Here is a 22,965-nt window from a genome sequence, read left to right as displayed (position 1 = left end):
GAATATTATATGTGTTGTGTTAGAAAGGAATGCTGTATTAATTCTTTGAAGTAGTGTGATAAACATAGTTTTAGGTTATAACAAAATGTTAAAATAGAAACTATTCTATGTAGGATACTTTTTTTTCTGAAGAAAGGACTCGCACTGAGATAGCAGTCACAGCACACTTAAATCTTTCAGAGAAAGGGAATTTATTGCTCCACTATCAAAAGAAACTAACTTCTTCCCGCCTCGCAGCAGAGGATGACGCCGTTTGGCTTATGAGGAAGAAGTTGACGATGACCAGAGAGAATCCTGTATTTGAGTGGAATTTATGCATCATGTATGAGGTGTATGAATATGCAACAAGCTATTGTTTTTAAAGGTTAATCCTCTGTTAACGTGCGTCCTTTTTCGGGCTTGTGCTGCCCAGAAAAACGTACCCGGACGTCCGTAACTCTTTGTCTCTATTGTCTCATATTGTCCCAATTCAAATTGTCCAAATTATTATTACTCTAATTGTATTACTATTTTTATAACCATTTTATTACTACTAAACTTTTAAAATTTTAAAAACAAGCGATTGGCGTTTTTCCCGTACAACACTTTCATCCCGCCGCTCTCGGGCCGCGCGCAACCCGCCGCTCCCCATCGGCGCTATCGGCATTCGGCGCATCGACTGCTCTGGGAGTGGCTCTGCCGCCTGCGCTGCGTCCCGGCAGGGCGGGAAGCGTAGGCCGCCATCGAGAGCGGAGGCCGGACAGGGGAAGGGAGGTGAGGGGCTCTGGGACCCGGGGTCCAGGATCTGAGATCCAGGTGAGAGCAAGAAGGGGCTGGCTCGGGGCTTCTTCTCTGGAGTTCCTGTCCTGCCGTCGCAGCCCTCTTCCGCCCGGAAAGGGCCGGAGCGGGGCGGGTGTGTGGCCTGCGGGCGGGCAGACATAGACAGACAAGCCGCCCCCCACTCGCGGTGCCGCTGCTCGGGGTTGTGAGGTGTCGCCGGCGTTGGCAGCTGTCGCGGCCGGGGGTTCGCTAACGCTTCTCCTGTGTGCTCTGCCCGCAGGCATTTCGCGGGTGCCGCCGAGAATGGACATCAGGCCGAACCACACCATCTACATCAACAATATCAATGACAAGATCAAGAAGGAAGGTACAAATGGCTGCCGATCGCTTCTGGTTGTCCAGTGAAGCCTGGTCATTCACTTGCACACGGCACTTGTGTTACAAAGGGGCTTTTAGGAGCTCCCGGAGGTCTCTGAAGTGCTGAGCAGGAGATCATTATCCAAGCTCTGGGCAAACGCTTTCTTGTAATGAAACAGTAGCTAAAGCAAACAAATTCACCTCCCACTAGATCAGGTTGCTGAGATCTCCCTACAGCCCAGTCTTGAACGCTTTTAGCGATGGGGAGTCCACAGCCTCTCTGGGAAGCCTGTTCCAGTGCCTCACCACCCTGACAGTAAAGGATATTTTCCCAGTATTACATCTAAGCCTCCTCTCAGTTTGAAGTCATTACCCCTTGTCCTGTCGCTCCAAGCCCTTGTATATAGTCCTTCTCCATCTTGTAGGCTCCCTTCAGGTACTGGAAGGCCAAAGATCACTCCTAAGTCTTCTCTTTTCCAGGCTGAACAGCCCCAGATCTCTCAGCCTTTCCTCATAGGAGAGGTGCTCCATCCCTCTAATCAACTTGGTGGTCTCCTGGCCTTGCACCCACAGCTCCATGTCCTTCCTGTGCTGCGCACCCCAGATCTGGATGCAGCTCTGCAGGTGGGGTCTCACCCGAACGGGGCAGAATCCCTTCCCTCATAGGGTGCTGCCCACTCTGCTTTGGATGCAGCCCAGGACATGGTTGGTTTCTGGGCTGTGAGTACGCACGTCCAGCCCCTTCTCCACCATCACCCCAAGTCTTTCTCAGTGCTGCTCTCCATCTGTCCATCCCTCAGCCTGGGTTGATACTGGGGGTTGCCCTGACCCAGGTTTAGCACCTTGCACTTGGTCTTGTTAAATCTCGTAGGGTCTTAGACTACCTGTTAAGATTACAAATTACTTTCTGTTTTAATACAGGTCTTAAAGTAATTTTTAGGGAAAGTGTTTTGATAGAACACCTTTTTTTAATAAAAAAAAGTGTAGTTAATATAGTTAGTCAGGAGCAGGTGGAGAAAATGACAGTGGACTGATATTACCTAGTCTCCATATCAATAAAGAAGAGACAGCATTCTTATATTGCTAAAATAGTTAAAATGTAAGGGTTTTGTGTTAGAATGATTACACAGTACCTATTATTTATTTAGCTTGATTTGGATAGTACTAAGGTTTAATTTGGCATGTATTCAGGTAATGGTAGATAATTAAAATAAATCCATAAGCTGCAGTAGTCTCATACAAAAATAATTTGGATCCAGAATATGGGTGAGAAAATTGATTAAATGGTTACAACCAAAATTTCCAACTTTTTTTAGCCTTTTAGCCTATTTTTCTGCATTCTTGTTTTGCATCATATCTCTTTACTGCTACTTGTTTCAGTTTTGATTTTCTGATCAGTCCGAGATGGCTGTTACGCATCATACTTGTGTGTGCATATACCTGTATGAAAATACGTTTTTGCATACCTTTATGTAATTGTGATTCCCTTGGAATGGTAGAATGGATGGCATTACAACTTCTTCACTACCTGAATCCTTGAGGTATGAAACGGAATGTTGCACACTAGTTTACAAAACCTGGACAAATAAACTTGTAATGATGTAACAGTTTTGACAAACTCATGTACTCGCTGTGTGAGCTAAAGCTTCTAAAAAACATTGTTCCCATAGGACAGCAGACTCGGTAGAAGTGGAAGTTTGCACATAACCTGTTATAATCTGTTTTCTCCCTTGGTCCCCAGAGCTGAAGAGGTCCCTGTATGCGTTGTTCTCACAGTTTGGTCATGTGGTCGACATTGTGGCTTTAAAAACTATGAAGATGAGAGGACAGGCATTTGTTATATTTAAAGAACTTGGATCATCTACCAATGCTTTGAGACAGCTACAAGGCTTTCCGTTTTATGGGAAACCAATGGTAAGCTATTTTGTTACCTTTGTACAGAAGAAAAATACCCTGATGGTGTGATACAGTGTTTTTGGTACTTGCACCTTGGGAATGACCTCTCCTATGTAGTTGTTACCAAAGGATTGCTCCGGTCACATCCTGATGAGTATCTACATTTGTGCAAGCTGGAGGGATGCTGAAGAGACTGCAGTTACAACGCACACACTTTGAACTTAACATGGGGGACTTTTTGTTTTTCTATGCTGGATTAAAGTTTTTAAGATCTTAAATACTTTCATTTTACTCATCATGTCTTCCATTGAACCAATTAAATGAATTCTGAAATATTATTGCAATTAGATTAGTTTTCAATTACTTTATGTAGAGTAACATTAACTACTCTTAGATTGGTAATGTATAGCTAGAATGTGATGCTTCCTTTTTGAGGTAACAGTGAGAAGGGTGAAGATCTCCCGTTTGCTTTCCAGATGTGACCATTGATTTTTTCTTTTTTAAATTGATGGCTAGTTCTGCTTGACAGTAGATCACCAAACCAAGTAGCTGTACTTCAGAATAACTTTAGTAAAGTTCAGTACTTCAGTAAATACAGTGCTGGTTGATAGAACATGATTTAGTAATGTGCTTCATGGTATGCAGAGCAGCACAGTTGACCTGCTTTGTTCTTGTCTGCTTGGACAGTTAAGCACCTCTTAATTCTGCGGCTGTTGGTAAGGTGTAACAATACACGCAAATGGACCATGACTTCAGCAATAGATGGGTACAATTCTACTGGCTCTCAGCTTATGGCTTTGAGCAGTGACAGTTGTGCTGCTGAGCCGCAAGCTATTTATTTGCCTTAACACCTTCAGATTCTCTAATTAAATCCTTAACACAGAATTTTGCAAACTCAGTCCGCCATTTATCCTTAAGGAGTTTTGTGCTCAGTAGAACTCAATAAGAAGTAAAAGGATTGAGGCTTCATAAGCTTTCAAATGTACTTCCATCTTTGAACATTGCCTGCAGCACGTATACTCTAAGCGCTAAACAAAAGCATTAAGATAATCTTAAGCTGTTGTGTAGTTTTGTATTGAGGTAGTCTCTGATAGGAAAAACAATAAGATTGTATGCATAAATAATAATGTTGCACACTGGTATAGTTATACCTGCATTTGCTTAACCTTCAGCTGTAGGAGGCCTTTGTCAAAAGAACAGCAGCATTTATGCAGTCCTGTTGGGATTGAGGTGAATACTTGCCTTTTCTGTTTAGGAAGTTTGGGTTTTGCTGAATTTACGTTTCTGCAGAAATCTGAGAAATCACTTTAAAATTTAACTTCCTTTAAAATGGGACTGAAAACTCACAGTTTTAATAGAAGCTAGTGCCGATTTTCTCAGTTGTTCTCTGTGTAGCTCAACTGTATCTCTCTGTAGGTGCTGCCTTGACAGATGTTAAAAAGTTGTTGTTAGATAAAATAGAGTTCTGATTTCAATGAACTAAAATTAGTAATTTGCATATTAGGGTTTTTTCTTAGACTTCTGTAATTGTGTTCAGAAAAAACTATGAGAATTAGTTACTTTCTAAGTGTACCTACACTTTTTAACAATGTTACTAGTATAAAAAGGTTCTGCAAAAAAAAAGTGTAAACACACAGTTAATGTAAGTGGTGCAAAATGTTCTGCATTATTACCTGTAGAATATACTCTGTTTTTCTTTTTTCTTTTAAAAAGCGTATTCAGTATGCAAAAACAGACTCCGATATCATCTCTAAAATGCGTGGGACTTTTGCTGATAAGGAAAAAAGAAAGGAAAAGAAAAAAGCTAAAACTCTGGAACAGTCAGCAAATGCACCAAATAAAAAGGTTATCCAGGTAAGCTGCTTCTCTGTTCAGAAGAAAAAACCCAAAAAACCACAAAACCCCAAACAGACAAACAAACAAACCAAGCAAACAAAAAAAAAAAAAACACCTCCATAAAAAAAAAAAAAAAAAAAAAAAAACACACAAAAGCTATTCTAAATAATTCTTTTAAGACTTGATATTGTCTTTTGTTGCTTTTCAACTCCCTAAATTGGGGTCTGTGGGTTATCTAGAGCTCTTGAGCATTTACTAGAAGTTGAAGGAGAGGGAGCTGGTTATGTAGCCTTGCTGTTCCTTTTTTTATCCTCCTTGGTTATTATCAGATGAAAATAAAGATGGAGGGCAAATGTACAACAAACCAAAATAGAAACTAGCCTCTTAAGAAAAGGAAAAAAAAGGAGAATGGGCTTATCTTTAGTACTGGCTTAGTTGCCCGATTGATAAATGACACAAAACTTGGATAAGTTTTGTGGGTGCTTTATTAAGGGCCCGGGGAACTGGGGGACTCACGTCCCTAAAGTCCGAGCCCCCAAATTCACGTATGGGTGCTTCCCTCTTATACATGCGATTCACAACAAAGTCTCCAAGGAACAGTTTCCCCGTTCCCCTTGCCTAGCCTCCAAGAAACAGTTCCCCGTTCCCCTTGCCTGGTCACAGACCCCTTGTGATACATTCCTTGGTTCACAAACAAGATCATTAATCCTCTGCTTATCTTATTCTAAGAGCATTGTATGCTGCCTCTAGACAGGTTAGCATTCTTACTTTCTTGCACTAGTTTAATTATTTATTAAATCCCTAAGACTACCTGCTAGGTTACACACAAAACTCAACACACTTTTCAACGGCTACAAAACTGCTTTTTAACAAACCAGTTCACACACAACTCACTATAATTAAATATTTTGCTAAATTTCATTTCTTTTCCAACATTTCCCCCCTTTTGAGCATCCTTCAGTCCTGCTGCAAGGATGCTCAATCAACAGTATTGACAGTAACATCTTCATAACGAGGTGGGGAATGTTCTTCATTCTGCCGCCCACGGGTCATCGCCTTCAGCAACCGGAGAGATCGCCTCTTTTCCTTTTCGATCACACCTAAGAGGCATCTATATACAATCCATATAGTCACTAAAAATACTAAAAACATTAGTACATATTGTATAGCAGACGTAATCCAGCCAGACAGGTGAAGCCCCAAAGAATCAAATACTGCTCCTATCCAATTATGCTGTGCTTCCCTTTCAATTTCCTTGGTTTTTGTTTCCACTTCTGCCAGTTGAGAAATATCTTTCTCAACTTCAAGTGTAACATTTGGAATGTGTACACAGCAATGATCTATTCTCCTACTCAGGTAACCACAAACTCCATGTTCCTTTAACAGTAGCAAATCCAATGCCATTCTGTTTTGTAGGGTCATTCTTGATGTAGCTTGCAATTGCAAATTTAGATCCTTAAATCCCTTCTTAGTAGCTGCTGCCAACCTTTCTGTCTGTCCTAACAAATTGTTGAGCATTTCCCTGTTTCGATATGTCGCTACCGGAGGGAATAATGACTCTAATATCCATCCAAATTGCACTCCTGAGCCAGGTTCATGCCACTGCTCCTCTAGGGATTCTTCCCTCTTTCTGAGTCCTTTCCTTTGGATCAATCTATTCTGTTTCCAGTATGGACACAATGTGGGAACCCCTAGGGTGATTTGTGTTACTGATCCATCTAGAGGTAAATGTGTGGTCCACTGTCCGTGTCCCAACACCCAGACTAGATTTCCAGGGCTATGCACAGTAGTATATCTGCAATCTATAGGTCCATCCCTGGACTCTCTGCTAACCGTGTGATCATACCCCCTACACTCGCATCCCCACTTTAATGCCATTTTCACCGGTACCAATCCGATTCGGTCTTCCGGTGTATCACATGTAAAAACCTCAGTACAATTCCAATCCTCTTTCTGCGGTCTGAACTCTCAGGAAGATGTAGACGTGATAAGGGCCCTATAATGTGACTGATTCTTTACTCCTGACCATTGGATGCACCATTGTACTTCCCCAAGGTAATTATAGTGTTCCAAAACACTAGGTCCCCATAATGTCTTCCAACTATTCCAGGTGTCAAAATTCTGTGTGAAATTCTGACAACTCATCTCGTTTTGTTGGGATTTCGTTCGTATTCGTACTGTATTGCATGGCTCATCTATTGGGGTTGCAATTAAACACCTCCTGGTATTTTGAATCCAACCATAATGATTGGATTTCTTTTCACATTCCTCTCTAGTCATAGCCCGAGTGGTCATACACAAATCCCTCCATACATCTACTGGTTTGGGAACTGACTGGCAGGACCATGAAACATTCTTGAATGTTTCAAGCATTTTGGTTACTGGTATTATTCCCCAGGGAATTGGTTCACCTGCAGCCTGTGGCAATGGCAGGCAAGCTGTTATTTTAGTCACATTCTGCATGATCCCAAAATCTCTGATTAATCCTACCACTAAATTTTCCTGCTCAGTATTTCGTTCTATTGTATCATTAACCTCCCGTCTACTCCTACCGTGTCTCTGTAAGGATAACATCATTCTGTCATGCCTCCACCATGCATTTCCTATTCTCGGATTAGTGACACTCGACCACCCACAACCTTTGCCTTCCTTTCCCCACCAATTGGTCCCGTCCTCTATTCTGTCCCAGGTCAGTTCCCTATTTTGCTTCCACCATTTGACCCAAAGGTTCCTTTGATATCTTGATCTTACTAGGAAGGAACAATTTATTCTGAGAGGTGGCCCATCCCACATGTCCACTGCCATTGATACTGGATTAACCTTTATGTTTTCAGCACGATCCCCTGTCCATGGCAAAACCCTCATACTCACTCTTTTGTAATCAAAACTATCCCGTATTTTGACCAAACATGTATATTCTCCCGTATCGTTTGTGGTTACCTTGGTAAGATTCAGTACCGTGTTTCCTTGTTGTTTATCCTGATCCCAACCGACTCCTATCTTGCCTCGGCTTCTTTCAGCCCCCTGTTGCCATATTGCAATAACTTCACTGGCCTCAACTCTCTGGCTGTCAAAGATAACACAAGTTAATTGAACATCCATCCCTTCCATGACTGTAACCTTTGTTTCTTCAACCTGTACTAGAGTAGATCCTTGAACGGGTAATAGTCTCATGATCACTAGCAGTAATATAATTAAGAAGGCGGCTTTGCGCGGAAGATCATCCGGGTTGGAGACACTATCTGGGTTTCCCATTGGAACGGTGCCTTCTTTACCCTGGTGTAATGGATCCAAGCATCCATCCCCTGGACCTTCACCGCCATATAGGTCGTCATCATCACCTGGTGGGGCCCGCTCCATGATTCCCGTAGCGGATCCGTGATCCACTTCTTGACGTACACCTGGTCCCCAGGCTGGATGTCGTGGACAGAATTCTCTAGCGTGAGCGGTCTATTCCACTGTTTCGTATTTCTTAAAGAATTCAAGATCTTATTAAGTGACATAACATACTCTGCAATCGCCTGGTCCCCACTCACATGTACCTCCCCTTTTAATACAGTTGCATTATATGGTTTGCCATATAATATCTCATATGGACTTACGCCTACCTTTTCCCTTGGTTTAATTTGAATCCTCAGTAGGGCCAAAGGCAAAGCTTGAGGCCAGTGCAGTTTAGCTTCCTGGCAAATCTTTTTGATTTGTCCTTTCAGGGTTTGATTCATGCTTTCCACCTGCCCACTAGACTGAGGTCTCCAGGGGGTATGCAAATTCCAGGTTATATCTAACATTCGTGCTAATTCCTGCACTACCCCGGCTATAAAATGCGGACCCCTATCTGATGACAATCCTAAAGGTACTCCAAATCTTGGTATTATTTTTTTTAACAAGGTTTTTACCACCTCCTTAGCCTGATTAGTTCTACATGGAAAAGCTTCCGGCCACCCTGAGAACATACATACGTACACTAACAAGTATCTGTATCCCTGTGCCCTAGGCAATTCAGAAGAATCAACTTGCCAGTAATCTCCTGGTTGTGGCCCGACTTGCAACTTTCCCATTTGTATTTGTCTCCTAACTACTGGATTATTTTTCAAACATACTGGGCACATTGCATTAACTCTTTTTGCCATTGTTAACATCTGATTAGAGATTATCTCATTCTTCAAAAATTTTACCAATACTTCTGCCCCCCAATGACATTTATTATGTTCTGATTCCAAAGTAAATTTCATTATGCGGGTAGGTACCACTATTTGTCCCATTGGTGTAACGTACCATCCAAGTTGATTCTTCTGTGCCCCTAGCAAGTTTATTAGTTTTCCATCTTCTATTGAATATTTGGGCTCCTGATTCAGGTATGGGGTAGCCGGATTTGTTCTTACCGGTACCAATGCCATTTGAGTCCATACTTCCCGTGCCACTTGCCGAGCTGTAACATCAGCAAATCGATTTCCTCTGTAAACGTCTCCTTCCGCAGTCTGATGTCCTCTAACATGCATTACTGCAAATGCTTTGGGACTGTGTACCGCATCCAGTAGCTGTAGCACTTCTTCCCGGTGCTTGATGTTGGTTCCCTGTGAATTCAAAAGCCCCCTTTCCTTCCATAATGCCCCATGTGCATGAACCACACCAAAGGCATATTTAGAATCTGTCCAGATATTAACTCTTTTGTCCTTGCTCAAATACAGGGCTCTGGTGAGTCCAATCACCTCTGCCTTCTGGGCCGAAGTTCCAGGTAACACAGCCTTTGCCTCTATTACCTGATCCAATGTTACCACTGCATACCCGGCATAGCAAGTCCCATTCTCGACAAAACTGGATCCATCAGTGTATAGTTCCCATTCAGGTTCTTCCAATGGTTCATCCTTTAGGTCGGGTCTGCTGGCATATACTTGTTCAATTACCTCTACGCAATCATGCACCAGTCCCCCAGCTTCCTGGTCACTGCGTAAAAACTCTGCTGGATTAACATGATTAGTAGGCCTTATTTCAATATCATCCTCTTCTCTCAGGATGGCCTGGTATTGCAACATTCGACTGGATGATAGCCAGTCACCCCCCTTTTGCTCCAAAATGGCCATGACCATATGGGGAACAAACACTTTCATTTTTGCCCCCAAAGTCAATTTCCGGGCCTCTTGAATAAGAATTATTGTTGCCGCCACGGCTCGTAAACACGAGGGCCACCCGGAACTTACCGAATCCAGTTGTTTAGAGAAGTATCCCACTGGCCTCTTCCAGGATCTCACCTTCTGGGTGAGGACCCCCAATGCCAGTTTTTGCCTCTCATTCACGTACAACTGGAATTCCTTGGTCACGTCAGGGAGTCCTAGGGCTGGGGCCTCCTTTAGTGCCTGCTTCAATTCCTGGAAGGCCTTCTTTTGCTGTGTCGTCCACTCCAACCGATGCTGCTTCAAGGCCTCATATAGTGGCTTGGCTAGGAGACCGAAATTCATGATCCACAGTCGACACCATCCCACCATTCCTAGAAAAGATCTCAATTCCTGATGGTTACGAGGCAAAGGAATAGCACATATTGCCTCTATTCGGTTTACTCCCAAACGTCTCTGCCCTTGTGTGATCTCACAACCGAGGTAAATAACGCTATTTTTGACCAATTGAGCTTTTTCCTTAGAAACCCGATACCCTGCTTGGCCAAGCATGTTGAGTAATTTAATTGTTAATTCCACGCACATTTCCCTTTCCTTAGTAGCCAGAAAAATGTCATCCACGTACTGCAGGACTACATACAAGGGTGGGGATATTGTTACCTGGGTTATCTTCCATTCCTCCAGCTCCTTGGCCGGTTGGTTTCCAAAAATAGTAGGGGAGCATTTAAATCCCTGTGGGAGTCTCGTCCACATAAGCTGCTTCTTTCTCCCAAAATCAGGACTCTCCCACTCGAAGGCAAAATATTTCCTACTCTCTACTGCCAGTGGGATGCAGAAGAAGGCATCTTTAAGGTCAATCACTGAGAACCATTTAAACTCCTCCGATACAGATGTTAACAAGGTATAAGGATTAGCAACAACTGGATGTATGTCTTTCACTATTTCATTAATAGCCCTTAAGTCCTGTACCAAACGGTACTTACCATTAGGTTTCTTTACTGGAAAAATTGGAGTATTATACTCTGATTCACATTCCTGTAATATTCCTTGAGCCAAAAATTGTTTAATTAACGGGGCTACTCCCCTCCTTGCCTCAAGCTTCAAGGGGTATTGCTTTATCCTCACTGGTCGGGCCCCTTCCTTTAGTTCCACCTTTACTGGCTGCGCAGCTTTAGATTTTCCGGGGACCCCTGAGTCCCATACCCAGGGTACTACAGCCTGCTCAATTTCTTCTGGAATAGGAGAGGCATCCACTTCCTTGATCACAAAAATGCCTGCTATTTGTTCCTCAGGTATTTCCAATTTCACCCTTCCCCCTTCAAATATTATTTTCACATTAAGTCGGGACAACAGATCTCTGCCAAGAAGGGGTGTGGGGCAGTTTGGCATATACAAAAATTGGTGATCTAATTCCTTCCCGCAAACCTAAGATTTAAAGGTTGTAAAAATGGTTGTTCCTCTAGCTTCCCTGTTGCCCCCACCACCTGTACCGTTGTGTCACTCAAAGGTCCCAATCGTCTGTTGAGTACAGAATAAGTAGCTCCAGTGTCTACCATAAATTCTTGATCCTTTCCATCTATTTCTAAAACTACCCTTAAATCCTTTTCTAGTCAGCTTTGATTCTGATAGTTTCCCAAAACTAGTGCTTGAGCGACTTCTGCTGGTCCTCCCGTGAGTCCTCCCACAGGGGCATTCCCCATTGGGGCTGTCCTTAATCCCATGTTTCCCATGCCCATACCTCCTCTAACCGGGCATTCATTTTTCCAGTGTCCCAATTGTCGGCAAAACGCACACTGGTTTGGATCCAACCTCCCCATGTTAGGTGCAAACCCAAATCCTCCCCGACCTCTTGCCAACCCCCTTTGTCCGCGATTAGCTCCTCCCCGACCTCGACCCCTAATGGGTCTTCCTCCTGCCCCTGTCTGTTGCATTACAGCCAGAATACTAGCTTGTTGTCTTTTTGCAGTTTCTTTCTCCCTGTTGTTGTATACCTTCCACGCTACCTCCAGCCTTTTCTCTAGTGGCTCTAATAACCATTTCCTTTTTTGTGGAATCCGTTATAGTATCTAATAATATCTGTAAATCATTCCAGTCCGGATCCTGAGTCTTTATTATCATTTTAACCACCCTTGCCACCCTTTCAGGAACCTCCCGATAACTCCCCGCTGATTGCTTCCATATTACCAAATCCCGGGGGAGAAAGGCACCTTTATATGTATCCTTTCTCCCTGTGGTCCCACAGCTTCCCTCAACAGCGCAATTAACTGTGGCCCCTTCTGCCCCTTCCTTCCCTTGCGAGTCCGCCCTGCTAACGGAGTTCTTTTAACACTCTCATTCTTTTCACCATCACCACCATCACTATCACTCTCACTAGATCCTGTTTTTATAGCTATATCCGCAGGGGGAGCAGGGGGCACATTAGGAGCAACCGGAACCCTCGGAGGTGCTATACAATAAGACAAATCTTCCTCGACTGAAGGATACAAATTACGCTCCTTTCTTTCTTTACATCCCACACACTCCCTTTCATCATTCACTTCTAAAACCAAGATACCACATTCCTTTTGCCATTCCTCTTTCCGATATAAAACGAAAAACAAATCCAAATATGGTATTTCATCCCATTTCTCATTCCTCCTTAAAAATTGCATCAAAGATTCCATTATCCCCAATTCCAGTGTACCATTCACCGGCCATCCCGCTTCCCCAATCTCATATTCAGGCCACCAATGATTACAATAATCTATCATTTTGCTTTTATCCAATTCTTGATAATACTCCTCAGTTTTCCACCGTTTCAATATACAACCTAATGGTGTATTTCCAGGTATTTTACCATTGGCTTGCACTAAGGTTTTAAAAGTTTTAAAAGACATCATATTACAACCTTTAATTCCACTATTAATCCCAATAAACCAATATACCTTAAACCAATATACCTTCTCGCCGTCCTTCCCTAAAACAAACAGGAGGCGAGTTCCGGTCCTGCGTCCTTAGACGTCTTATGGCCGGAGCCTAGGCTTTTTTACCAACCACCAAATCCAAATCCAATTATCACCTTTTTCCAATATAAAGCACCTTTGGGCTTACCTTGGCAGTTTTCCAACAGGCGCGGGGGGTCGGGTACGACCGATTACTCCCCGAGAAGTGCTCGGTGCCGGCTTGGAGTGGATCGGGACGCGAACCGCCCCAGCAGCCCTTGGAGTCCTGCCGCGGTCGCCAGAAAACTGTTGCCTGATTGATAAATGACACAAAACTCGGATAAGTTTTGTGGGTGCTTTATTAAGGGCCCGGGGAACTGGGGGACTCACGTCCCTAAAGTCCGAGCCCCCAAATTCACGTATGGGTGCTTCCCTCTTATACATGCGATTCACAACAAAGTCTCCAAGGAACAGTTTCCCCGTTCCCCTTGCCTAGCCTCCAAGAAACAGTTCCCCGTTCCCCTTGCCTGGTCACAGACCCCTTGTGATACATTCGTTGGTTCACAAACAAGATCATTAATCCTCTGCTTATCTTATTCTAAGAGCATTGTATGCTGCCTCTAGACAGGTTAGCATTCTTACTTTCTTGCACTAGTTTAATTATTTATTAAATCCCTAAGACTACCTGCTAGGTTACACACAAAACTCAACACACTTTTCAACGGCTACAAAACTGCTTTTTTAACAAACCAGTTCACACACAACTCACTATAATTAAATATTTTGCTAAATTTCATTTCTTTTCCAACAGCTTCAAGTGCTCAACCAGCTCTTCTCTTTAGTGGTTTAATTCCATGTTGCCTAATAAGGACAGAAGAATAGTAAATGAGAACAAGAGAATTCATTTATGTTAGATATTACATGTTCCATGTTAGATTAACAGGAATTAGGTTGGAATTTATCTCCACTAAGGGTTGGTTTGTCTAAAGTAACAACACTTAGAAGCTTTTGTGCTGGAGTATAGCAGAAAACATCAAAACACCTGACCGGATCCCCCGAGTTTATATATTGGACATGATATTCTGTACTATGGAATGTGCCTTTGGACAGTTTTGGTCAGCTTTCCTGGCTCCCTCCTGGCTTCTTGTGCGCCTACTCACTAGCAGAGCATGTGAAACTGGAAAGTCCTTGATACAAACAATCACTCGTTATCAACAACCAAAACATCAGTTCGTTATCAGTGTTACTCTCATAATAAATTCAAACTACACTGTACTAAGAAGAAAATTAATTCTATCCCAGGTGAAACCAGGATACTTGTCTAGGCCTTCATTTTCAAAACTACTTTCTCCTGTCTACTAAGTAAAATTCTGTAATGTGGAGAAATACTTGACTCAGCCATTAGATTGATCAGGTAGTACTGATGTTATTTCTTTTGCTTGCCTGGTTTTGGAGCCAAGCAAAATTCACGGGATTTGTTCCCTTTGAGAAGTGTCTCATAGGCACCCAAATGTTCTTGGATTGCAGCTCAAAAAAACCTTTAACATATGTCTTGAATTGTAGAGAAACATGGTGATATGTGCTTGGTTATTTCTAATGGAACACCTTTGTAAAACTATTTTGTACTTACTTGCTAGGGAGCAACACAGAATTCAGCCAGTGCCTCAGGGACTACACCACAGAATCAGGTAATGCTTTTTATTTTTATCACTAAAAGCACTAATGTTTATAATTATTCTCTATGAATAATAGTTTGTTACACATGGAAATGTGAGGATTTATTTTACAGCTTTATTTTTGTCCTATGAGATATTTGTCTAACAGCTACATGACAGTAAACAAACAAAACAAATCCCTTTTTACTATATCTGGTTGACAGGAAATGAAAATCTGCAGTTTCTTATTACTATACAGAAAACAGCACTATTACAAAATCATACTGGATTCTTAAATTTGGACTGTGCTTAGTATCAGTTGAAGGATTCTTAATTTTTTTTTTTCCATTGCTCATAGGTTCCCTTTAGCTTACTTTTTTCTGGCAGCAGATAAAGAAAAGGAGGACAACATGGGATGCCAAAATATCTGCCTAGAAGCCTTATTTCAGGAGTTTGAGGGTTCTCTGCTCACTTCTTCCTTTTTCTCACAAGTGTCTTACTTTCCAAAGGATTGTGTGGAGATGTAGGAACAGCTCCCTACACTTCATTCATCTTGTCTGCTCAGTGACCTTCTAAATGATTCATGTTAGAAGTGAAAGTGGTAAAGAGCCAGGATTTACAGGAGAGCAAGTACCATAGAAGAATATCTTGGTCTGCCCTGCCCTGCATCTTTCTTGAGTACTGCCACTGCATACATAATCAACAGGGGAAAAGGTCCTGCTCCCTGGATTTTCAGGCACAATATGTGCATGTCAGTTTGCCTCAAAGCACAGCACTGAGTGTTTGGGTATTTTTTTGAACATCAGAAGTTTATTTCCTAATGGCACTACCTAGAATATTTCCATCAGTAGAAGGAGATTGTTCTGCTGAGGCTTTTTATTTGTCACTGCTTTGAAGATGTTTGAAGTTGGGGTGTCCAGTTTATTTATAGTTTACTTGATGACTTGAAGATTTCAGTATCAGCAGATGACTACTCAGCCTTGTCTGTGGTGAGTGGCTACAAATTCATATTAGCAGGCTAATCTGTTACAAGACTAAAGCTCTAAATCTAAAGGGGTTTCTAATTACATTTTAATTGAGCTCTGTAATAAAACCATGTGAATTTTGTGAGTTTTGATTGCCCAGAGATACTCAGTATTTTGTTTGTACTGCAGGTAAACAGGGCTTGGCTACCCTCTGCTTTCTGGAAGGATGTGAGTCCTTCATACATTCTACCACTGCCTTACAGGTGTCTTGAATAGCACTGCAACCACTGCTGTGGCACCTGGGTGCAGAGAGTACTGCAGTGTCAGCTCTTGACTAGTTGAGTTTAAATGTGACATCTAAGACAGTATGGTATTGTGATTTTCGTGGAAGTAAGAACCTCTCCAAATTAATATATGTGTGTAAAAGAATGAAGGGGCTCTGTCTGCATATTGATAAAGGTGTGGTGAAGCCCAGATAGAATGTTATGAGCAGAACTAAAGGAATGTGAGTCTTAGTTCAAATAATCATGCAGACAGATGCAAAGGAACTGTATGCAACTATGTATAGTCTTCTGAGCTTTGATCTTCTGTTGTTGCAGGTGCCTGATAACCCACCAAACTATATCCTTTTCCTGAATAATTTGCCTGAGGAAACAAATGAGATGATGCTGTCCATGTTATTTAATCAGTAAGTTTTGAATAGAAATTATTTCTCCTTTGAATTCTTCTGTAACCTGCGTGATTTTTCTCAGTTAACAAGCTCACTTCTTAGCAATGAGGGTTTCTTCTGAAGGTATTTTATCTGTTAGCCTTACTGCCAAGGTTACAGATGTTGGTTCTGATGACTTGGTTCAGAAAGCAAATCTGATCTTTTTCGTAGCTGGTTTTGATTGTGTGGTTTATCTGCTATCAATTTGCATTGGATTCAAGCTGGTGACTGTAATACTAAAGTCTGTAGGACAGCAGGAGCCGTTTTAAAGCTAGTTAGATTGCTTCTGTATGTGTGCAGCTCTAATTAAACTGCTTCCACATAATATTTCTTAATTGAGACATAGTTCTAAGGATCGAACATGTAAAACCCTTCAATTTAAATCTTCCATTAGCAATAACTATTGCACTAGTAGATGCTTCTGATAAGAAGCTACTGAAGAGAGCTGTATTATTGAGGTAAGGAGTATTTTTTGACTCTCACTTTATTTTAAAGGTTTCCCGGATTCAAAGAAGTACGCTTAGTGCCAGGGCGCCATGACATCGCATTTGTGGAGTTTGAAAATGAGAACCAAGCAGGGGCTGCTCGAGACGCTCTCCAAGGATTCAAGATCACTCCATCTCATGCCATGAAAATCACTTATGCAAAGAAATAGCTATATGATCCTATAAAGGACTTCTGTGGACAGGTGTTTTTTTTAAAAACACTGATACTCATGTCAGCTACCATGTTTGATGTTTGCTGTTCTCTGCAGAAAACATAAGACTCAAATAGAATTGCCACAATGACCAGGGCACATGTAAAATTTTCACAGATCACCCGGATAGTAACTTTTTCTGTTGAAATACTAATTTTTATAAAATAAAATATAAATATGCTGTTTTCGAGCCATATTTTTTCCTCAAGTCTGTCTCATTATTGATTAGCCTTGCAGGGCTTTATTCAGTTTAGGAGCTTTTAAGGTGAGCCTTATTTCTCAGAAGTGAGTGCTAAAAATAGCTTTCTTTCCAGAGCAAAAGTATGATCAGGGATGCTGAATGCCAGCATAAATACAGAATAAATACAACATTCAACCTCATTATCAAGGAGACAACTGTTTTTCACTTAGGAAATACAGCTTATCATTAGTGGTTTTTCTCCCCAGGTACAGTTAGAAATTGATTATAGTTTGGCAGTAATGCGATTCAACTTGGTTTTGTCTTGGTGACTGGCAGTAGAAACAAGTCCTGAGAGGAAACATAAAAGTTTCAGATTTTTAGCCAAGCTTTTCTGAAATACATGACCTAATGCTTCTGGGTTTCTCAAGGTTTGATTTACTTTATTTTTTCTCATTTGCTAAAAAACTTTATAGGTTTTGTGTGACATGAAGTGCATTGGATGCAGTGAAGTAATCAGATATAGTATTGTGAGTTGTAACTGTTCTAAATATTTCAGAAAAAAAAAATCACTTTAGAAAGTTGTAGGGTTTTGTGTCTGCAATATAAGCCACCTTTATTTGCACAAGACTTAGAAAATTGAAGTTTCATCTGCTCCCAGATTACATTGCAAAATTATGTCTCTTTCACAGTCATTTCAATTACCATCCTATCTCCTTTTATGTACTTTTTCATTCTTTTTGGTGATTTTGTGTATGTGTGTTTTCACAAGTATTCTAATACTTGCAAATGAAAATCATTCCAATGTGTCTGTAAGAGCAGTTATTCCATCATAACCTTGGATTTTTCCTGCTGCAGTCATAAATTTATAGATAATAATTATGCTGTCATGTCCTCCCACTAGTTTGTGTGCACATGACTACCATTGTTTTTCACCTTTATTCACTTTAAGGGTTTGGAGCCTGACTGCTGTGCTGTTGTAAAGGGGACCTTTTAAGTCAGCCTGTGGCCCTGTTTGAAGGTCTGGGACCTTCAAACCCTCAACAGAGTTCAGCTAGGTTGCTGTCCTGGAATGACCTCTGTGTTTTGCTCTGACTGCATCTCCCTGTGGAAGGGGTCTTGCCTGTACAAGTATGCAGTGCTTGAGTTCTTAGATTTTAAATTTTAATTAATGACTTGAAAAGTCTTTTTACTGCCTTGCACAGCTCCCTAATCAGTTGTTACATTGCATCCATCTGCTATCATCCCAGTAGGTCCTTTCTGTAGGCAGGAACAGGGGAATCTCTGCAACTGAGGATTTTTGGTTGACAGAAGACTGCGCTCGTCAGGGAGCATTTGTGAAAATTAAGGACGGGAGTATTAAGAAGGATGTAATTTCATTTGCTTCTTACCAGGGTCTGACTTAATTTTCATTCTCAGACTTTGCTTGAAGTATGATTAAGGCTATGGACAGCTCTAGGAGGGCTTAGAATGTTTAAATAATACAGTTGCTGATTAAAATATTAATACAGGGTGGTTTTGGGAGGAGATTCAGCTTTATGAGTCGGTCCTGAGGTTTTCCCCCTGCCTACAGCTCCTCTGGTGGGATGGATTGTTGCCATAGGCCCTTTCTATTAGCCTGGTGTGTTTGTCCAGGTGTCTGCCTCTTCCATAAAAGGTGGGGATTGCTGGACCTGGCATATACTCAGCAAGTGCTGCAGCAAAGAAAAGTGACACAAAGTGTTTATTTGATGATTTTACTTTTATGTCTCAGATTAATGTGTCCTCTCACAACTGGAATTTTTATGGAGAAGCTTACCAACAAGAACCTGTGTACTGATGATGACTGTAAGTAAATTTGCTTTATCTTTGAGGACAAAATAGTTTAAAAAATAGTGGTGAAGGGAAAACTACTTTGCTTATTTAGCTCTGTTATATATTTGTCTTGTCAACTGGCTATGTAGAATGCCACATGCAGTTTTACCAAAAAAATGGGTTTTGTAAGGCGACATTTTTCACTTAAGTGAAAAGTGTAAAGAGCGACTCTAACTTTCAGTGCTGAAATTGCTTCTGAAGCTGTTATTTTGGTTACTGGAAAATGCACAGAACAAATTCTTGAAGACTAACTGTTTCAAGATAACCTACTTTTATGTAGGAACATTGTGGTGAAAACAAAGGGTCATACAGAGACATCTACTGATCTCAGCTTATTTTGCAAATGTGACTTTAAGGATCAGACTCTTTGTTCACATTTAAAATAGTCTATAGCACATCTTGACCATCTGTGTGCTGCCTGCTCCAGCAATATCTCCTAAAGGAACTGCTACAAATAGAGCTAGTGTTGCACCACCAGCTTTCCATCTGCAAATCAAAATCCAGTCTTCCTCACAGCTCTGTGACCTTCTCCCAAAGCACTGGCAATGTTTTTGCCTTGCTTTCATATCCTGGGTTGACTATATGATGCTTTTATCCCGAATCGTCTTGTTCTGTTTATGCTGAATAATAAGTTTTGCACCTTTAAGACTTGTTCCAGAGAGTGAAGGAGAGAGAGAGAGAAGAAGCACGCAGTTTGTTTTCAGACACTGCACTCACTCCTCCACATTCCTGCTCCTGGACTGTGTTGTCTGTGGATGAACAGACAGCGGGACAGAGCTCTCCTTTGCTTTTTGGTTAGTTTTAGCTAGCTGAGACAAAGAAGTTCCCTGGACTGTAGTTTTTTTTCTTTTTCCCCTTTTCTTTAAACCTCTTGAAACCTGCTCTGGACTGAACACCCAGAAGAGCATCAGCAGCTAGCACCTGTGGCCCACCGGGCTGGGCCTGGCCCACAACATTTCCAGCACCAGAGGGACTGATAAGAGACTGAGTGAGCTGAACTGCAGCCCGGGGAGGAGACTTTTTCAGTTTGTCATCTCTTTTAGAGCAGCAAAGATTTTTATTGTTTAATATTTAAACAATAAGAACAATAAAACTTAAACATTTAATATTTAAGTGTTTAAGTTTTATTGTTTAATAAACATTTTCTCCAAAGAAGTATTTTCTCCCAGACCGGTTAAGGAGAGAGGCCGATTGAATCTGCTTTCCTAGAAGAGCGCCTTTAGAGATTCTCTCCCAAATTTGCTCTGAACCAAAACAGCCTTATACCTTCAAAGCCCAATATTGGTGTAAGATGGGCTCTCTTTGGAAGAGGTTGCCATTTAAATGAGGAGATCTGATGCCCAAAGTTGAACAATGAATCATCACGCAGTGCAAATGACATTGTGTGAAGGGATGTGTGATGGGGAACTTGATGGGGAAAACCACTAAGGGGGACACCTCTTACATTGGAGAGAAGCCTAAAAGATAAAGGGTTCGGGGGCCTCTGTGTGTCCAACCTCCTTTTATTTCAGAGTTTTTTTTCCTCCCAAAAAGGTAACTTTCACTGTCGGAATCAATGGATGCCATTAGCTACAGACCTTGCTATAATAAACCTTTCGGCCTGTGGACCTCTCTCAGGATCCTTTTGTGCAGCACTTGGGGTAATCCATGTGTGTTGGTTGGTGTTTGAGCATTAAATATCAATTGGTTGTTTTTGGGTTTTTTTCTCAGTGCTGAATACAACGGGCTGAACACAATATGCTGTGTGCACATCCGAGTGTGGTGTTGGATTGCCTGCCTTCCCTCAGGCACTTAAAATTGGCCATTTGCTGGCTGAGTACTCTGGTTACCAGGAAGCAGATGTTCTGCAGCAGCTCCCTGTCTCCTGTTTCCAATGGGCAGCTATGTGGGATACACTGGATACACTGCTCTGATGCAGATGAGCAAAAGAGTGTGATAATTCCCTGCGGCAGAATCCAGATTTACGTAAGCAGATGAGGTAATAGCAGGAAGGAAGCAACATGCTCTGGAAGTATTTTCCCTGCCAGAAGTTTTCAAGCAAAATACTGGGATTTATTTTCTAGTCAGCAGTTCTCTAAGTGTACAGTCTAAGTCATCCTTTTCATGTGGGATTAGGAATTGTTTAAGGATAAAGGGTTACATATGACTAACCATTCCAGGTATTGGATTGTAGGAATACAAAAGAAAACAAACAAAAAAAGGAAGATAAATGAGTTTGAAATTCAGAGAGAAGGAGGTATTGTCTAATTAATTTTAAGAATTCAAGGCAGGAACAAATTATCTGAGCTGTGCAAAATGAGTCAAAAGACAAAACACCTCTTTCTTTTCCAGAGTCCTTTGAATCAACTATGGCGTACTTTGTGTATATTATAACATATTCACTTACCTTTGAAGTGCAATAAAAGAATGTTTAATCTTCAGTAATCTCAAAACATTTTTCCTCTTAACTCTCTTTTTCAATATAATAATTTCTTTTGTGACTAGCACTGAGAGCAGGCAATCTCTTGGCTTCTACCAGGGAAAGCTGACAGGAGGAAACCTGGGCACCCTCTCTAAACACACACTTCCTGTAATAGATATTTGTGAAACAAGCAACCTTTCTTCAAAACAAGAACATTTTTATTTATAGGGAGTGATTTGGGATGAGGACACAGTCCCACACAGGATTTGTTCTTTAGAAAATTTTTATGTGCGTACATTTTGTTACTTGTTAATAAAGCTGATAGCCTTTGTATTGCTTGAAGTCTCTGTGGTCTAAGTAAGCTATGTATGGGATTAGATGTGTGACCTTGGTGTGAATTTTCCTGCCAAACCTTACACCATGTATTGGCTATTAAAAATTCCTCCCTTGGATGAGCCAACTGTGACTTGCTGGGATAAATCTTACAGTTGTAAGAGTTATCTAACAATCGTGAAAACACCAGCAACTGAATATGGACTTTAGCAGTGCATCAAAAAGAGCTTCTTACCTGTTGTATGTGTTGGTACAGGTTATTTTCAAGCTGAAACCATGGCTCTAAGCCAGGGGAAAACAATCACTTGGATTGGAAGGGACCCTTAAAGTCCCCATCTAGTCCAAACCCGCTGCAAAGACCCGGGACGTCTTCAACTAGAGGTGGTCGCTCAGCATTCTGTCCAACCTGACCCTGAATGTTTCCAGGGATGGGGTATCCACCACCTCTCTGGGCAACCTGTGCCAGAGTTTCACTGCCCTCATTGTAAAAAACTTCCTTATGTATAATCTAAATCCACCTATGTTTTGTCCTATCACAACAAGCCCTGCCAAAAAGTTTCTCCCCATCTTTCTTATAAGCCCCTTTCAGGTATTGAAGGGCTGCTGTAAGGTCTTAATGTGTCCATTTTAAACAGGCTGTGTGGTGGGAATGCACCCTACACCTCAATACACATTGGAAGCTGTGAGTACCAAGACAGCACCTGTGGCAGTGTTTGCAAACAACAGGCAAAATACATTAAATTTCCCTGTGGCTATGAATAAAAATGATGAGGTGAAATTCAGCAATTGCTAGTGGAAAATGTGAGTTTTTTCTCAAAGCATTGTTTCATATCATTGGTTACAAATATTAACATATCCAATTCTACTTGGATGTGGAAGATGCAGCTCTATACTTCACAAGATGAAGCTTTATATACATAAAATATACATGTCTCCACAAAGATGCCATCCTTTTCAATCACAGTGCAGTGCAGGAGCTCCAGGCCAGAACTGGACATTCTGTGGTATGAAATAAGACCAGTGTTTGTAGTCCTTGACATTGCACTTAATCCTTAACTCAAGTTATGAAAAAAACTTGCAGACATAGCTGGTTTCAGCTCCTGTTTGCTCTCTAACCAGCTTGTATGAGCTATGGATACTCTATATAAACGTGGATACTATATGTGGACAGCAAAACAACTAAGAGGAGAATACTTCCAATGCAGGATGCATACACCAGGGAGTAGGTATACATCTATTATCCTTTTTGATGTTGCACAAACGGCAATGTTCGGGGTCTCACAGAAAAACAGC

The 22,965-nt window shown here is 41.5% G+C and overlaps 1 protein-coding gene across 2 annotated transcripts; it reads left to right on the top strand.

The window, feature by feature from the left end:
- Window positions 1-688: 688 nt before the first annotated feature.
- Window positions 689-17,102, top strand: LOC134416073 (U2 small nuclear ribonucleoprotein B''). Of its 2 annotated transcripts, none has more exons than XM_063152268.1 (7): window positions 689-795; window positions 1,040-1,126; window positions 2,858-3,030; window positions 4,726-4,866; window positions 14,518-14,568; window positions 16,100-16,188; window positions 16,705-17,102. In XM_063152268.1, the coding sequence occupies exons 2-7, from the start codon at window positions 1,063-1,065 to the stop codon at window positions 16,862-16,864; spliced, it is 678 nt and encodes a 225-aa protein (XP_063008338.1). In that variant the 5' UTR covers window positions 689-795; window positions 1,040-1,062; the 3' UTR covers window positions 16,865-17,102. The 2 variants fall into 2 exon arrangements, with proteins under 2 accessions (XP_063008338.1, XP_063008339.1); XM_063152269.1 differs by having other exon boundaries at window positions 697-753.
- The last annotated feature ends 5,863 nt before the right edge of the window (window positions 17,103-22,965 follow it).

This window comes from Melospiza melodia, chromosome 3 (genome assembly GCF_035770615.1).
Source record: "Melospiza melodia melodia isolate bMelMel2 chromosome 3, bMelMel2.pri, whole genome shotgun sequence".
Taxonomy (NCBI): Eukaryota; Metazoa; Chordata; class Aves; order Passeriformes; family Passerellidae; genus Melospiza; species Melospiza melodia.
This window is presented reverse-complemented; position numbering and strand designations above follow the sequence as displayed.

Excerpts from the sequence above, each read along its gene's own strand:
- LOC134416073 (XM_063152268.1), top strand. The coding sequence starts at position 1,063 with ATGGACATCAGGCCGAACCACACCATCTACATCAACAATATCAATGAC. Across the intron at positions 1,127-2,857 it reads TGACAAGATCAAGAAGGAAG|AGCTGAAGAGGTCCCTGTAT; the intron begins GTACAAATGGCT and ends CTTGGTCCCCAG. Across the intron at positions 3,031-4,725 it reads CGTTTTATGGGAAACCAATG|CGTATTCAGTATGCAAAAAC; the intron begins GTAAGCTATTTT and ends TCTTTTAAAAAG.